At 36.5% G+C, this 18,159-nt stretch overlaps 2 protein-coding genes across 2 annotated transcripts; one reads left to right on the forward strand and one right to left on the reverse strand.

Moving 5' to 3' along the window:
- Positions 1-117: 117 nt before the first annotated feature.
- LOC118753348 (breast cancer type 2 susceptibility protein homolog) lies at positions 118-3,941 on the forward strand. The gene is given in 3 exon segments (XM_036488225.1): positions 118-1,494; positions 1,557-2,833; positions 2,835-3,941. Coding segments are annotated over 3 exon segments (3,294 nt in total). The 5' UTR covers positions 118-215; the 3' UTR covers positions 3,573-3,941.
- An 11,002-nt stretch (positions 3,942-14,943) lies between these two features.
- Positions 14,944-17,450, reverse strand: LOC118753346 (coiled-coil domain-containing protein 85C-like). Its single transcript, XM_036488222.1, has 3 exons — positions 17,235-17,450; positions 16,922-17,158; positions 14,944-15,403 (listed from the first exon to the last, which is right to left on the reverse strand). The coding sequence occupies exons 1-3, from the start codon at positions 17,259-17,261 to the stop codon at positions 14,960-14,962; spliced, it is 708 nt and encodes a 235-aa protein (XP_036344115.1). The 5' UTR covers positions 17,262-17,450; the 3' UTR covers positions 14,944-14,959.
- Between the last annotated feature and the right edge of the window lie 709 nt (positions 17,451-18,159).

The raw sequence follows: 18,159 nt of genomic DNA on the forward strand, positions 1-18,159 counted from the left end.
TTGAAGTATGTTTGACAAGCCACTTGTATGGTGCATTTCGCTCTTAAATTCCCTATTATTTATGAGTTTTATAAATAATTTTTTGCAGTGTAGTTTGAGTCAAACTGCTTGACAGATTCTGGTTTTTTGAAAGAAATGTTTGTTTATTTTCTGCTATAGGAAATTATTTCGCGGTTTTACCACAGTAGTTTATGTTGTGGTTTTATTGACCTCCAATGGCTGATGAAAGCATTAAATCCAGTCCGCAAAAATTGAATCGCTCCATACACAGATCGCGCCTTCATCGAAAAACCAAGAGACTCAATGCAACATTCACAAGACCAGCAGAGGCGACATGTAGCGATCAAAAGACTGCTTCGAATATTGATGAAACCATTCATGATGATCTATCCTGTACACTTTTGGTAATGTATGACTCGGAGGAATGTGAGGATGATGATACAAAAGCACAATGCCTTCAATATCCCGTTGAAAAACCACGATTCCAAATAGATGCCAATTATGATCCATTTGCAGAGCAACGTTTGCTCCTTCTTGCTGATCGTTTCCGACCGCTTTCGCGAAACTCAACCAGCTTTGTAGCTACGCAGGGCTTCGAACCGTGCAATAATTTGTTGTTTCAACCTCCTAAATTCGCCATAGAAAATAACACTATTTCTAAAAGCAGCCCAAAAGACGTATTTGAAATCACTGATTCAGAGCTGTTGCAAGTATGTGAGGAAACCGAAAAAAATACAGAAAAAGCGAAATTTAAGCCAGATAGAACTGGAGATATTGATGTGCCGGTGACACCAGATTCGAGGCAAAAACCAAAATCTATCGTAGACTTAATATTGGAAGATTTTTGTAGTTCGCCTGCATCGCCAGAGCCCCAGCAGTCGTCGGAAGAAAGTAGTTTTCATTTTAGATTTGCTAATGAACCTCTGCGCACTTATAGCAGACGTCGACAAGACCATAAATTTTCGCGTAAAAATATTGCTGAGCAATATGTCCAATCACCCGATAGAGAGAAGCATTGTGCCATGGATGATGATTTACTGAGCAATGACAGTGATCTATCGGTGCAAGAAGATCATACTCAACTAAGGCTAGAAGCAGTTTCCGAAGAAGGCGTCTATTTGCAGCATTCCCAAAAGCTGTGCGAGAACTTACAAAATTTGAGTGCCTACTTTTCGGAATTGTCGGGTGGAGTGGATAGAAAACCAGAGACCTGTGAAGAAATGAAGTCGCTAGAGTTAGTTCAAAATAAAGGCCAAAATGTGGTGCAAGCCGTTGCAGATAAAAGTTCAGGAATATATTACACAGCAATAAAGGAAAATACTAACAATTTTCAGAAAGATGAATCGGAGGAAATAAATAAACAATGTTTGACCAGTCATGGTGGGCATATTTCAGCTGAAGAGGATTTTAAGGGATTTCCAAGTGAGGATGAAGAGACTAGCGACGGTATGAAACCCATATCAGCAGTAAACGGTGATATTGTTCAAAGTCAAGGTATGTTTGGAAATTAAATTAATTATTGATTAAATAATTTTTATTTTCTATTTATTTCATAGTACATGAAGTAGATAGTTTGAACGAGGATGACGAATGGAATGATGAGTGTGATTTTTTTGCAAATTTCGATATGGAAGAAGCCTTAGATGCAGTTTCAAAGTCAAAATTGTACAAAGGAAACTCCGACGAATTAATGTATAACCTGGAGTTGAATGCAGATTCAGCAACATGTTTTCGTACCGCGTCCAATAAAACAGTTGAAATATCTATGGAAGCAAAAGCTCGTGCAAACGAAATATTGCAAGAGCTGCCCCCGCTACCGACAAACACTAGTTGCACAGATGACTTCACTATGAATGATGAAAGAGAAGAGCCTCAGCATGCTCTAAATCAAACTATAACAATTTCGAAACACGTAGTAGAAAAAATCGTTGATAAAACTTCAGAATCCTCACAGGATACATCCACGGAGAATCGCACCAACCCTTCCACTAATTTAGATGGTGGATTGACAATAGAAAAAAAGGAAATGCCAAGTTTGGTTGGTTTCTGTACGGCGTCAAATAAGAAAATTACGATTTCAAGCGAAGCAAAACAGCATGCTGCCAAAATCCTTGAACAGCTGCCGCCATTACAGCATGAGCGCACTTCCTTGACCAGGGCAGCAATAGAAAAAGAATCGTTTATAGGATTTACAACAGCTTCAAGCAAAGCAATAAAAATATCTAAGGAAGCAAAAGAACGTGCCTTAAAGATATTAGAGCATCTACCAGAATTAAATGTAATTGTAGAAACGAATAATGAAGCTCCAACAAACGCGCCGAACACTTCCATATCATGTGCAGGCTTTCGAACTGCTTCTTGCAAAGCTATACGTATATCTGAAGGAGCACAAAAGCGTGCTGCAGTGATCATGCAAGATGTGCCTTATGAAAATGTTGACCATATCCCCGAAGAGTGCATAGGAAACATGCAATTCAGTGAGTGGCCCATGGAGGGTGAGGAAGCACAAACTGAAGTTAAGGCTAGTACCACAAGTAACGAAGGTCTTCCTGGATTTTCAACGGCATCTAAAAAACCAATTTTGGTGTCAGAATTAGCTAAACAAAAAGCTGCCGCTATTCTTGAGAACTTGCCAAAACTAAGTGACGCGCTACCATCGGCAGCAAGTTTGGAAAATTCAGAAAACGCTTCCAAAGACGAACCGTTGGAAAACGTGGTGTTTTCTGAATGGCCACTACTTGACGCGGATGATGTATCTAAAGTTGAACAGGAATCACAATTAAATGTTTCGAGCAAAAGAAAACGCGATGACATAGATCTTGTACCAAACGGTGAGGAGCTTTCATCTTCCCCCCCAACATACACCAAAACTAATTTGTAAATCTGTTGGCCTTCAACGAAGTCCTCTAGCTCATATACAACAATCAGTTACACGTTCCAGCTTGAGTGAATTGGCTGTAAAAACTCCGCCCGATTACGCAGCTAGTCGTAGTATAATAGCGCGCAAGAATCTACTCTCTTTGAATAAACGGAAAAAATCGAATGCAAAAATTATTCAACGACCTAATGAGCTGAAGGATGAAAGTGTTGGTGTAAAAACTCCAACGAAAATAAGCAATATTGCTGAACTCAATTCACCACCCAAAACACCAAACCTTCGAGAGTTTTTTGCTTCGGCTTGCGTGAGCACCAGCACGCCACATCCGCCATTACAACAAGAAACACGCATGCGTACACGAGCTAGTAAGCGAGCAGTGTTGGAAGCAGCTTCTCCAACAACAACAACAGAAACAACTACGCCAATAAAGGAAGCATCATTAAAACGCATCGACTGGGATAATGAAACTTTAAATAAAAGCGCATCATCGTTGAACGCTAGTAGATTATCTAATTCATCTTGTAGTAATGTAACTAAAATGGAATCGAAACCTACACCAAGACAGCGTATTGAACGGCTGCGTATGTATGGCAAACCACCCAGTCTTTCGCCTATTTATATGTCGAGCACAAATAATTGTCGCATATCAGGATTAAATAGACATTCCCACAGTGCTACTAAAGATGAGCAGTAACGTAATGTGGAATCTCTTTGACGAAACCACCAAGTCTGTCGCCTATCTATATGTCTAGCACAAATAATTGTCGCATATCAGGATTAAAGAGACATATTCGCTGTGTTACTAAAGATGAGCAGTAGCGTAATGTGGAATCTGTTTGACGAAAGCAGTAATACTTTAAGGCGAAGCATGTATATATGATTTTTTAGTTTTTTTTTTCTTGTAAATACTTGACTGCAATGTGTGTTTATGTATACCGTACATAGCTTTTGAATATGTTCAAACTCGTGTTTAATAACAGGTGTACGTAACCGTTGCAAAGCGATTGTTACCAAAGTTAAAGTTATTATTTTTTCAATAAAATATGGTATATGCTCAACAGAAGATTTGTACATACATATGTATGTTATAAAGCAATTGCTAAACATGTGTGTTATTTATTTTCTATATGAACCTTTTACCTTATCTCAGGGTTCCTCTCGAAGATTACTTTCCAAGGAAATGCGTATGTTGAACAGTGAAGATTTTTGCAGTAAATAAGTGGTACTTCCAAGACCGCTATAATACCACCATGTGGTGTTTTGAAGAATTGGCGCTACCCAACGAACATTTAGGCCAGATAACTATAAGAAAGCGATTCGAATTCGAATGTGTTTCTCTAAGGTAGATGGTTAAAAGATGAGTAGAGAGACTGTTGAGAACTATAGAATTCTCTACAATAATACTTAGTTCTCGATATCTAACGTCGAATTCTAATTGATTTATAATGTGTACTGGGCTCGAATCGTAACATCCGTTCACGTATCGAAAACGATACGAAAGAAAATTACGCGATACGTCAGGCAGTATAAGCTGAATGGGACAAAGAGTACGTTCACGTATGTCATAATCCGAAAAATGTGTTTTTACGTGACGAATAGCACGATACCGTATGTGGCGATTCGAGCCCAGTTTTTCTAATCATTCTTTAATCGAATTCGAATACGATGTTTTATTACGCCACGTAAAAAAAAAACATTTTTTCGGATTATGACATACGTGAAACGTACTCTTTATTAGAGTCCGACCGATTAATCGGCATCGGCTAGTATCGGCACAAAATTGAACATCGGCATAGGGGCGGCATTTTTCCAAATTGATATTTTCAAAATTGATATTTACAATAAGTTTTAGACGAAAAATAAGAATATTATACATTTTCAGAAAATGGGCGTAGCCACGCCCACTTATGGTTACATGTGTATATCTTGGTTACCACTGCACCAATTTCTTCAAAACTTGGCATATTTGTTGGCCTTGGCACAACATAACCACGCCCACATCCCATATCACGGTAATTTAGAGAAATACAAAATCTTCGATAAATCAGTAAATATTAAAGCTAATTTATTCAAATTTGTTGCTTGCAACAATTCTTTACCAAGAAATACGTTTATGAAAAAAATGGCACCGCCCACTTATGATCACATATATGTATCTCGGTAACCGTGCTACCAATTTGTACCAAACTCGGTATGGTTATTGTGCTTGCCACATAAAAGCAAAAGGTTGAAAATTATTGAAAGTGGACTAAAATTGAGGCCGCTTTACATATAACGGTAAATTTCAGAAATGCTTGAAACTGCAATATTTCGAAATTTAAGGACGCTAATTTACTCAAAATTGATACACCCCGGCTTATCATCTAGCGGTAGCTTTCGGTAAGGTCAAAAACACATATTTAATACGTGCGCCGGGTATTTAATGTTCGGCTCCGCCCGAACTTAGACTTTCTTACTTGTTATTTTTAATATTTTTAATGAGCTTTGTACCACGATTGTTTATTAGGAAAAATTGAAAAAGCAACAAAGTCTAAGTGGTAGAAGTTATAGCTGCCATTTCGGAGATCACCACATCTCTTCATCAGACTTCTTTTTTCTAGACTTCAGCAGGGATCGAACCTGCGTAATCGATGTTCAAAGTCAGAAGCGTTAACCACTGAGCTATGTACATCCCGTAAACTCTTGTTGTTAATTCATTTTTCCTTATTCAACCAACTACTATCAAGTGCAGCTGATTTGCCGCTATTTAAACTCGACAGCGTGGTTCTTGTTGTCAATTCTATACAATTTGCTTATTTGCTTTTTTGTATAGTTTCAGGCAGGCTCTTCCTAAACTATGTATTTGTCAATGTTATTTTGGCTTATTAACATTTTTATTTTTAAAAATTAATATACCCTTGTGCACAAGTGCGCTCGTTCTCTCAATTCGTCGGTCAAGATTTTTTTTTTTTGAAATTTGCTAACATTTTAAAATAATATAAAATTGAGAGTAAAAAAAAAGCAAATGTTCAAAGGTGTTGTTGTATGAGATTGAAAATGGGAATGTGTGTTCGAGTTTGTGTAAAATTTTAAAATTAAATTGCTTGCAAACGTCAAGAATTTGAAAAATTCCTCTCAGCGGTTCTACCTTCCTATTTTTTTATCATGGACTACTATAGGGTTGTTGCGAATATTCGCATTCGCAACCGCGGAGCTTCCGCATTAATGTTAACAATCGCTTTCGCTTTCGCATTAACAATAATCAATGCGGAGCTTTTGCGAATGCGAATGTTGAGCAAGTGCGCCTATAAAACGTATATCTGGCAAACAAAATGAAAAAATTGTAGCCAATATTTTTGCCTGTGGCCGTGGTAGTACTTGTGTAACAAAACTGATCAAATGTCATATTTATCAACTTTGATAAAAATGTCTTTAAACATAGTATTTCTTAAAGCTATATAACCGAGCTATCCAATAGGCAGTCATACAAGTTCCCACTTCTACTTGACCTTTGACGTACGTCAAAGAGAACATAGTCCTTTTAATTTTTTTTCTGTGCTTGAAATACGTGCATTGATTTCTTTCTTTATTATGATTTTTTTTTGGTCCAATCTTAAAAACTTCTAGATCCAAAAGAAGAAAGTGTGCACCTTAATTGTTAACCAAATTTTCGTGATTTGCTTTCGATGTTACATATATTCGTTTCAATCATTTCAAAGGGGGCTGTTTGGGGAATTTATTTGTAGCAAAAATTTTAAAAACGGTTATTTTATCTACTTGTCGGGCAATATTTTTGTCATAGCGATATACATTGGATCCTTGGCTAAAAGCTTCTGTGGTAAAACTGACCCCCTAAGTCTCCCTTCTTTGATATTTCAAGTAATAGAGTAAGCTCCTTCAAGAGGGATTTTCAGCAGAAATGATCAACGTCTGGCTATAAAGAGAATTGATGCTCAAATAATTAAAAAGCTATAGGTCTGACCTTTAATTAGATAAGAATTACTTACTATCAGAGATTCAATTGCTTATAAAAAATGGGGTGCTTTTTAAAAAAATAACAATATTCTGATCCGATTTGGCTGGCAGCCACGACTTTGAAAACAGAATTTTGTTCAAAACTTTCATTCGTGGAAAATAATAATTTATTTTCGATATCTACCTATTTAGTAGGCTGGGTCGATTTTGTATGGGAAAAATAAAAGGAATTTGACCGTATTGCAATAGTAATATTTATTTATTTGTTAGAACTCATCTTAAGCCCGCGCAATTGAATCAAAGTGTATAAATTTTGAAAATAAAATTTTGGCTTGTAATATCTGTGGAATTCGTTATTTGTTAAAAACAGAACGATATATAAAATTAAAGGTCATTAAACTTAGTACCTCACGTTCATTTATCATTTTTCAATAAGTCTACAAGTTATTAAGATATTAAGATAAAACTTACAAAAAATATAATTTTCCGTTATGAATTTTCAATTCTTCATTACCTCAGCAACCAAGCGAAAAATACAAAACAGTGAGACGAGATTTATTTCAAACGTTTTAATGCTTTCGGATGTTAATAAAATATTAATAGGACCATGGGCTTGGTCACGCCGATTTGGTTAGTTTTCAAGATCATGGCGAATGAAGTCTAACATGTATTGTCAAAGATTAGGAATCGTTTGAGAAGTTAATAGTAGTTTCAAGTAGGGAAAGTGCAATAAGTGGTTAGATATACATACATACATACTTAAATATTTTAGTTAATTCCATTATTTGAAAAAGTGACTGTAGGTAAATGCAATAGTCTTTAACATATCCTGCGAAATCCTTTTGATGACTCTTTAATTGGACGATATTGCTATGCATTCAGCTTGAACGAAAAAAGTCACTCCCTGGCACACTTTTCTGTAATCCGGTTCTTTCACTTAAAGGTTATTTATAAAATTGAAGAGATTTTTTTTTTTTAGAAAAACAAAAATGGAGGTACACTTAAGTTTTTTGCTATAACTTTGGTAAATGTTACTCGATCGGTAAGTTATAATTACCAAATTGAAGGCGAGATTTACTGTTACTGGTTTATGATAATAATATTATGAAAATCGTTCACATTATAAACAAATTATTTTAAAATAAATTAAAATTTTTTTTCTTATTCCTATATTTGCAATTTTTATATTGTATGCATAACCATAAGTAAACTAATTAGTGTTTCTAGAAGTTGTGCCTGTTCAGTTCTTTTCTATTAGAGCTACCGAAATTGTTCCTAAATTTGCGAAAATTCGCAAACTATAGCTAACATTAAAACAAGATTAGAATATTTGGAACCAGCGACCTAAATGCACGCCAGTAATATAAGTGCTGTTCTTTACATCTTTTGACAATAGGCCAGTGCGATTATCAAGAGAACAATTAAAATTTTATTGAAAACAGATAACTTTGAGATTAACGATAAGCTAAAGGACTGCGAGAAAAGATATTTAACTTTATCTTTTGCGTTAACGGGTTCATTATCTAATAATATGCACCAACCCTTTTTGCTGAACGCCGAATTTTTAACAAGAATTGGCATCGGCGTAGCCAGAATGAAATTTAGGGGGGGCTCGACCCTATTAAGCTGGCATTTCAGGGTACTATTTTATATATATATAAGGAAAATTTCAAAGTTAGGGGCGGCTCGAGTACCCCCCTGCCGCTACCTGGCTACGCCCATGAGAATTGGTCTTATTCGACTAGTGTGCTGGGGGTCACTTGGTGATCGATGCACGCGCTCTTACAATTGAAATAAAAGACTAATATTTTGCAGGCTTATTGTTGACTTCATGATACAATATATTTTCACTATTTCCAAGGGATTTGAGAAAAATTAGATTTTCGACCCGCCCTACTATTTAGCTTGCTATAAGCGCAAATTTTTGAAACCAGTCGCAGAAGAAAGTATTAAAACACAGAGACCATAACGATTATAACAAATAAAGTTAAATATTGCTCATACATAATTATTACTGAACACTGGAAAAGTTGTTTTTGTCGTAGGTATTTTCGAGTAAAACCAGAATCGAAATATGAAATTTGCTTTACCGTTAAAAACCCGGTTTTTCGTACTTTTGCGCACTAATAAGCCTGTAACTTAGTACATTATGAACCGAGTTTCGGTTTATTGCCGGGCTTAGAAAGAAGAAACTTGACCTTTAGAACGATATATATGTGAATAAAGAAACCTTAAGAGATCTGTGTGTCTTTACCCAGCAAACACATTTTTTTTTAGTTTTTTCTCTTTTAAATTTGGTGAGTCTCTTACGCACTATTTTATAAGAAAATCATACTAGTACTAAAATGATTGTAAAATTAAATTTAATAACGAGTAAAACGAGTGTTTATTTTCAAAAATCGGATGAAAGTTCACTGAGTTATTAAACTTTTTATGAAAAGAAAATTTTTGCAAAATATTATTTTTGACCATACTATTCAAAAATGTTTTCATGACCGTTTTTTTTTTCTTAATTAAGCATCATCAGTCTTTCGTTGAAGAATATTCTGAAATCATTTTTATAGCAAAGCGCACTTGCGCACAAGGGTATTATAACTTTGTTCACTTAACGGTTATTTGTAACAGCCAAAACGAATGATCATAATGATCGATTAAGCGGTGACCGTCTGTCCGTCCGTCCGTCTGTGCACACGATAACTCGAGTAAAAGTTTAGATATCTTAACCAAACTTGGTATGTGTACTTCTTTTCAGCGTAGGACGGATGGTATTCAAAATAGGTAAAATCGGACAATAACCACGCCTGCGATATTTTGGTAACTAGTGAAGCTTATTCACTCAAAATTGATATTTACAATGATTTTGAGACGAAAAATAATAATATTATAAATTTTTGGGAAATGGGCGTAGCCACGCCCACTTATGATTACATCTGTATATCTCGGTAACCGCTCCACCAATTTCCTCCAAACTTGACACGGTTGTTGGCCTTATTGTTATTTTATTTTTGTCTCCGAAACGTTTTTTAATGGTAGCTATTTCTTGGTGAAAGTGTTCGCCCTGTTCATCACTGAACTGGCCCAAATTATGTGGGAAGAAGTCCAAATGCAATGGAAGGAAATGAATTTTTATGGACATGTGACATAGTCGTCGCTTCTGTGGTTTCAAAAGAAATTATTGGATAGCGCTATAAAACACTTCCATGCACGTTTTTCTATAGAGCTTAGCTTGTTCAAAAAGGTCACTAAGCTCATAATTTTACGAATTTGAGGTCCTATGAAAATACGAAAAAGTATTAGATGATAGAATAAAAAATTAATACCTTCGTTTATTTTGGCTTCACTTAATTTTGGGAACAGCACTTAAAGGTGAAAAAAAGCGTTGCTATTTCCATAAGATTTTTTTACAATTAGGGGTATTCTCGGAGTCTTGCAAAGCCCTTGCACGGTGCATGGATTGCACGAAAAACACGGTTTTCCTATGGGACAGCTAGGCAAACCGTGCATCGTGTAAAGGCTTTGCAAGATTGTGAGAATACCCCTATAGTTTAATATATCTTAGGTTTAAATGCAGTGGTCGTAGGACAATATTTTGAGGTTTGGCCAACGGAACGTTTAAAACGTTTTTCCTGCCTATTTGATCTGGCTCTCGGAATGGCCATACTTTGCGATCATAGGAAACTTCAAATTGAAAAAGAAGCTGTCATGCAAACATTTTTCAGTTCAGAAATAATATTTTTGCAAAAATTTTGTTTTCATAAAAATTTTAATAACTCAGTAAACTTTCATCCGATTTTTTTAAATAAACACTCATTTTACTCGCTAGTTTTATATTAAATTTAGGACTAGTACGATTTTCTTATAAAATAGTGCGTAAGAGCCTCACCAAAGTTGAAAAAAGGTGAAAAAAGTAAAAAAAAATGTGTTTGCTGGGTTAATACACACAGATCTCTGAAGCTTTCTTTATTCGCATATACATATATCGTTCGAAAGGCCCAAGTTTCTTCAATTTAATCCCGGCAATAAACCGAAACTCGGTTCATAATGTACTGAGTTACAGGTTTATAAGTGTGCAAAAGTACGAAAACCCGGTTTTTTAACGGTAAATCAAGATTTTGGGGGTGTTTGGCAAATTTCATATTTCGATTCTAGTTTTACTCGAAAAAACCTACCAGAAAATATAAATAACTTCGCAGGTATTTTTTAGTGTCGCACAGTGTTATATGGGACTTTTATTGAAATTGATCTTCGAATTGAGTTCGGAGATTTGACGCGTTAAAATATTTAATTATATTATTATATTATATTAATTATATATTGTTCATTGTCATCAAATCTGTATCGTTCGTTCGATTTTACAAAATGAGGTGTCAAATTAAAGGGCTTTGCTTTTACGTGGTTTTAGGGCTTAGGATTGCCAGATGTTAGCAAATCAAATTGCAATCGAGCTCGGTGATGTTTGCGTTTAATTTCGTGAAATCGGCTGTACATGTACCCGATTCTATAAAGAGAAAACGTGGGACGTAAATCATTGTCGTCTTGAAATAAAGGTCACGATAGGCGAGAAAAATATAAATCCCATATAATTATTATGAAAGGACGTAAATAATTTCCATCTGAAAATAATCGTCCCGCGAGACGAATAAAGATATTTCTCGTAAATAATTATTATACAAAGACGAAAAAAATTCTCTTAAAATAAGGCGACGTTTTTGATCTCAAATATTACCATAATAATTATTTTGGGTCTCTGAATAAAAATGAATTACAAAAACTAAAATAGAAAAACGCTGATGAAGTTACAGATACCCCAAATTCTGAAACAGCCAAAGGAATGAGAATGAAGAATTCTTTTTAAAAAGCTTAAGAAAAACCTGACACCCCCGGTTTGGCTTGTAAGCGCTGATTAAACAACGATCTCGCCATTAAGCTAGATTCTAATTGTTTCTTAAAAATACTTTATATCCGCATTCGCATCCTCAGCTTTGGGGAAAGCCCGCCACCGCCAGCAGCATTTCCCTAAAACCATTTGGGGAATTTTTTTGCTGCTGCAACAAAAAACAACGGGGTTGTATCATATGGGGAGAGGTCTTAAATGAGTTGCTTTAATTGGGCATGTAATGAGGTGATTACTTGTTGTTGTTATAAGCGTAGAACCATTTAATCGCCAAGCTCAACTAACGATAGGCCCAGGAAACGTATTCTTTAGGAAGGTGACGATGTGATTGGTGTCGTGGGGAAGCCTACACGAGTCGGACACAGTACTTACATACATATGTTTGTTGTGTCGGGGTTGAGTCTGGATAGATGCGAGTTCAGTCGACTGCTGTAACCAGACCGTAATTGAGCCAGAGTTACGCGGGCCTTTCTCGAGAATTGAAGCTCACTTTATTCGACAGGTAGTGATTGTATTGCTATGGCGGCATTCATAGGATGGGAGTAAGTATAGGTGATAACATTCTCCCTGTGGGAGACGTTGATTTGCTGTCTATACGGTTAAGTGTATGGTCGGACCTCGTCCTTCAGTTTGCATAGATGCCAAACGTATTCCTACACGATGTTGTTGTTGTTGTTACAGCATAAAAATTCCCCAAACGAGTTTTTGGGAAGTGTTGCTGGAGTGATAGTTCTTGGCCAGATATAATTCTGGGTCGTTCCGGTTACGTAGCCCAGACTGTCGTGGAAACGATTCCCTCCGATCGTTTGACATGCTTTAATGCCAAAGAAATTGGCGCACGCTAAAGTCACACACTGCCTGCCGGGCAGTAGGCAGCTTCGGTTATGTAGACCTGACCATCGCGAGAAGGTGTCGTCAATCTGATTTAATGCTAGGCCCAGGAAATGGGCACCCCAAGGCAGCTGAGGCTTTTCCTCTGCATTCGGTGGTAATTGAACTCTAATGACGTCGTCCACGGGACGAGTGTTGGTGATAATAAATAGTCTCTCTGTGAATGTCGTTAATCGCCTGTCGGTACAACTCTTCGAAGTGCTGAGTTATTGCATGCTTGTAGATAGATAGATAGTTAATTAAAGCACTGCAACCGGTAGGTCTATTGTGCCCTTAGCTCATCACAAGTCCTCGTGAGCCCTGGAGACTCTATAAATTTCAGAATAGATCCCGGGGGGGCGCCCGTTGCTCCTCTGCAACGGCCTCACACTCTATAAGAAAGTGTAAATATGTCTCCATGGCAGCGTCAAAAAAGCGCCACAGGTCACTGGATCAGATTCCTAAACTATACAGGTGATCTCTTAGCCTGCAGTGGCCCGCTAAAATACCTGTAATGATTTTGAGTTTCTCCATGAGCAGCTTATATCTCTTCAGATTTTACCCTAATAATAAGCTTTTTTCCTGACGTAGACCCATTGTGGTACGCAAGTGCAGTTTCCTCAGTTTAGTATTTTCCTCTCTGAGCATTTATTGTATGGTGTTGGGACCCACTGCAAGGAAGAGATCTGGTCATATCGTGGTCGAACAGAAGCCGCTCTGGCGAACTGATCAGCTTCCTCATTTCTCCCGACACACATGTGCTCTGGTATTAATTGAATACCATTAACCTCAGCCAGAGCATTAAACATCTTTACACTCCAAAACCAAAAAGGACTTGATCTCGAATGATAAGAGAGCCTTAAGAGCCGCCTGACTATCTCTCGCAATTAGTATCCTCTCACTTCGGTAATTTCTTCGAATGTTAATCTAAGCACACAGACTTGTGGCATAGGCCTCCGCTTGAAAGGTGCTAGGGAAGGTTGTCAGGGGCACCGAAAGCTTCAGTCTGGTCCGTTCCGCTTCAGGTATTTTAAGGCGTCAGTATACCACTTCAGTGTGCTTCCCTGTATGTGACTATCCATAATAGAGGTACTCCAGGTCGTTAGATCTTACTCCGAGCCCCTTGCAGTTCAGTTGGAGTATTTTAGTTGGAGTATTTTAGTAAGAATTTTACCCGACTGGTGCCGCATTGCGGCATACACTGGCCTAACATAGGGAATAACGATGTGCTGTTTAGGACTGACACGAGAAGTACAGCAGGACGAAGATTAAGGAGAGTGAGAAAGGTGCGGGATTTTTTTCACTCAGGTGAAGCCTGTGGAGCCGTAGATGCTTAGTGGGTGACAGAGACCTTACCAGAAAAAAAATTGTCGTACACCCCTGAGCCTAATGCATTTTTGCATGGCAATTTCGATAAAGATTTTTAAATTTTTCGTTATATTTTTTGTGGATCTTAGATAATGATACATATATCGATGTCCTTGTCCCGAGGAGACCATTTTTTCTGCTCAAAAGTTCAGTGACTTAAAGTACCCCATTCTAGTACTTACCCACCAAATGTCAGTTCCTACCATCCTAATGTCAAATTAAAGCTCGCTTCTTTTGCTAAATAAGTATTTCGATGCGTAGGCAATTTCTTTTTTTTTTTTTTGCGCCGAATATAGGGGTCTCCTCAAAGAATTCCTCATCATATTTGGTATTTATAGTGGGATATGAAAGTATGATATTTCGATATTTTTTGTATCTAGGTGGTATTTTTTTTGTTAGAAAGTATTTTTTTTTTGTTAGAAAGTTCCTCAAGCACTTCGCTCTAGTACTTACTCACTAGATCTCAGTTCATAAAGAACCATCCTAATGCCAGTTAATTAAAGTTCACCATAAATCATTAAACTTTTGCCGAGGAAGTATTTTGATTATTCCAGTAGAACTATATATAAAAAAAAATAAACTTTTATTGCTAAATATAGGTGTCACCGAAAAATGTTAAGTGTAGACCAACATTTTTTTTTGAAATTGCATTGCGAAACTATCTTACACTCGAGATTATTTGGAAATACGGGTAGCTCGATCTATTTTATAAAAAAAAAACGTTTTTGATGCTAGGCATATTTTTTGAAAACACGCTTTATTATTTTATTTTAAATATATGTATTTAATGTCCGAATGTTTATGTAGTATGTATGTAGGTATGTATAAATATTAAAATATATATTTGTGATGTTGAAAAATGCTTTGAATCTACTTGTCCGTAAGGATTACCACAAGTATATAAATAAAAATCTATGCAAATGTAAAAGTGTAAATTAGTATTTCATTTAATGATTAAAGTTGGCAATATTTTGTTTTGCGTAATTTCTACTCTACTACATACTACTTGAAACGTTTGGAACATTACTTTCCAATTTACGCCATACCACATTACACATTTCTCGCACCAAAGCCTTCTCGCCGTCATCCATTTGGTCTCTTGAATTTTCAATGAGTCCACTGAGACGATCACGTTCCAATTGTTCACGTACTTCGAGTACCTGGAGTGCACGTACCACAGCTTCGGGGCGACTCGAAATCGGATCGATGAGCGCATTTTGTGCCGATTGTTGTTGCTGCTGCTGCTGTTGCTGTTGTTGCTGCTGTTGTTGGGGTTGCGATTGCGTTTGCGCCTGAGGTTGGGAATGCTGTGAAACTATGATATTGGCTGTTGGTGTCGTAGTACCCACACGTTCCTCTTCCAATTGTCGTATACGTCGTTCCAACGATCTTACATACTGAACCGTTTGATCACTAAGCGTTGTGCGTAGTGTGGAATCCTAGATGTGTGGAGAAATTGGAAGTTGACAAACGTGTTTTAGGATTACATTTGATTTTTTTTTTTAGGAAATATACAAATTGAAGGTGGAATCGTTTGTTAAGGTGAATGAATAACTTGCTGTCTCCACAGGCAAAAGCTTTTATCTTGATAATGTAGTCAGGCAAAATTTTGCTAATGGAGACTCCATATTGCTCTTGGCAAGCAATAGATATCAGAGCTTATGTCTTGATAAATATTGCCAGCAATTTGGTACTTTGAGAGCTACATTTTCATATGCGCGATAACTTCGTGGCAAAAATTGAGCTTTTTTCTATTAAAATATTTGTTATCACGTATTTGGGTGTGAAATTGCATATTTTTACAATTTTTTAAGTGATTAAATAAAAATGCCCACACAAATATTGCCTCTGATAAAATTTATGTGGGGCAATAAAAATGACAGTTGGTAGGCAAAAACTTTTGCCTGTGGAGACAGGCCCTAAGGCAGAGGAATAAAGAATGCAGGCTAATACCGTAAGTTAAGTGTTGCAAGAAAATCTTGTGAAATTAGGTTTGTTCGTCGAGCAAAAAATTTTTAAGAATTTGTAAGAATCATCATGATTTTTGCCCAAATCGCGCTTGTGCAGACCAAAAAATAGTGTCCATCACTCACAAACAGAGAGCGCAAAGTGACAGTTTTCCTGAGAGAAGTTGCAAATTCTTGCGGGAAAAACTTTAGCCAGCAAGAATTTGAAATCACGAAAATCATAAGAATGTGGCACATGGTAGCATTTTTGTCTAGGATAATTTGAATAAATAAGTTCGTTAAATTTAAAAATGTATAAACCCGAGCGATTTTTTTATGAAAAAAAGAAGTAAATACTTGTTCCAATGATTTGAACTTAACACGGCTGAAAAAAAATTATATTCGCAATCGCCATGCAATTGCAACCAGAGTCGATTTAAGAAACTCGACAGCTAGTGCGATAAAGAAATTGTAATGTATGTTAAAGAAAGTCAGAACAACAAGAAATATACATATATATCCTATTTTTGTCCATCTGAAAGAATTTCAAAAGTTCTATAAAAATTTATTGTTCGAATCGCAAACGTGGATACCAGCTGGCAGGGAAACTTGCAAATTCCGGCAATTAGCGTTCGTGCAGAAATTTGCAAGTTTCTCAACATGAGGGAGAACTTGAGAGAATTTTTTCTTACTCTCTGATATTTTCAGTGTTGGATAATTCTTGCTGGATTTTCGACGAGCAAACCTATTGACATGAGGGGGGGGGGGGTGTCCTACGAAATTTTGTAGATATATACTCGTATCAACCAATACTCCGTTTGTAATATACAAAATGTATCAGGGTGCGGGGATCTAACTATCATTTCCTTATGTAGTTTATTTTCGTACACTAGTCTCCACCCTATCTTTTAATAAAATATATTTTTTCTGCATTTCCCAGTTTTTAAAAGCAAACATGCATATGTACAATAGTTAAAATACAAATACTAAATACTATATGTATATACTTACGGGCATTTGACGCTCATAATTTCGTAACGCAGAAAGAGTTTCCTCCGCATTTGTGCTGGAACTACTGCCATCACCATCATCGCGTAATGGATTGCGCACTGAGGCACCACAATTGGCGCAAAGTGCATTCGCCGCAATATGTGTACGTTCTTCATCCAAATATAGGCACAATTCCTTCAACTCCAGATTATCGGTAATCAATTCTTGTTGTTTATCGTCGAGTTGACGTAATTTGTGCTTTAGTCGGAGTACAAATAGTATTGTTTTTTTTTTTTATAATTTACTTTGCATATTTTTTCTACATCGAATCTACCTGATAGGCTGCCACTTCCTGTCTCATCACACTGGCCGTATATCTTCCGAAGCGTTGCCATTCTCTTGCGAGTTTTCGCCCTTTCTGTCGATCGTCGTCAAGAAAGCAGCATAGGTCGCGTAATTCCTGATTGTCATCGAGTAGACGTTGATTTTGTTCCTTCAACACACGCAGCTCATTGATAAGACCCTATGAATTTGATTAAACAAATTTTCAAATATGTAAATACCTATAAAACTAGGTTCGGGTCCTTATCTTTTAAACACAACGCATACATACTCCCATTGGAGTAAAGACGGTTGTGTGGTTCAAGCTAATTGGAAAAGCAAGAAGGTCGTAATGGTACAATTGTCACCACATGGCTCAACTCATAACGCAAATTAATTGTACACAGTTCGGTGCAAAACTGGTTCGGTTCTTAGCACACGTTATTTGTTGAGCCTTTGGTCAGGTGTATTTTCCAATGGGAGAAGAAGCTTTACTGCAATTTGCAGGATTTTGTGCAGCCACACAGAAAATGCTAAAGGTGATGAGCTGTCTCCTACCATAAAATAAATAATAAATAAATGGGTTCGAAACCTACTTTTTTATTTTAAGTGGGGTTTTTATTTTTTCTCTCTGAGGTCAGCATTTATTTTAAAGGACTTTGTGATTTCAAAGATATGATTGATTCCAAAAATTATTCAAAGGATTCAATGCAATGTAGAATAAAATTTTGAGTACCACATGCGAGAGGAAATTTCTTTAGAATTTAGAAAAATTAAATTTTTTTTGGATTCACAAGGACGAGTAGGTAATTTTTTAAGGTGATAAAAATAGAAGGACGCAATTCGAGTTTATATAAGTCCTTAATTTATAATTTTTTCATAAACAAATATTGCGAAATTTCAAAGATAAAATTTTAAAAAGACATTTTCAATACTTA

The sequence above is a fragment of the Rhagoletis pomonella genome, unplaced genomic scaffold, assembly GCF_013731165.1.
Source record: "Rhagoletis pomonella isolate Grant_MI unplaced genomic scaffold, Rhpom_1.0 Rhpom_scaffold_02375, whole genome shotgun sequence".
In the NCBI taxonomy this organism is placed as follows: Eukaryota; Metazoa; Arthropoda; class Insecta; order Diptera; family Tephritidae; genus Rhagoletis; species Rhagoletis pomonella.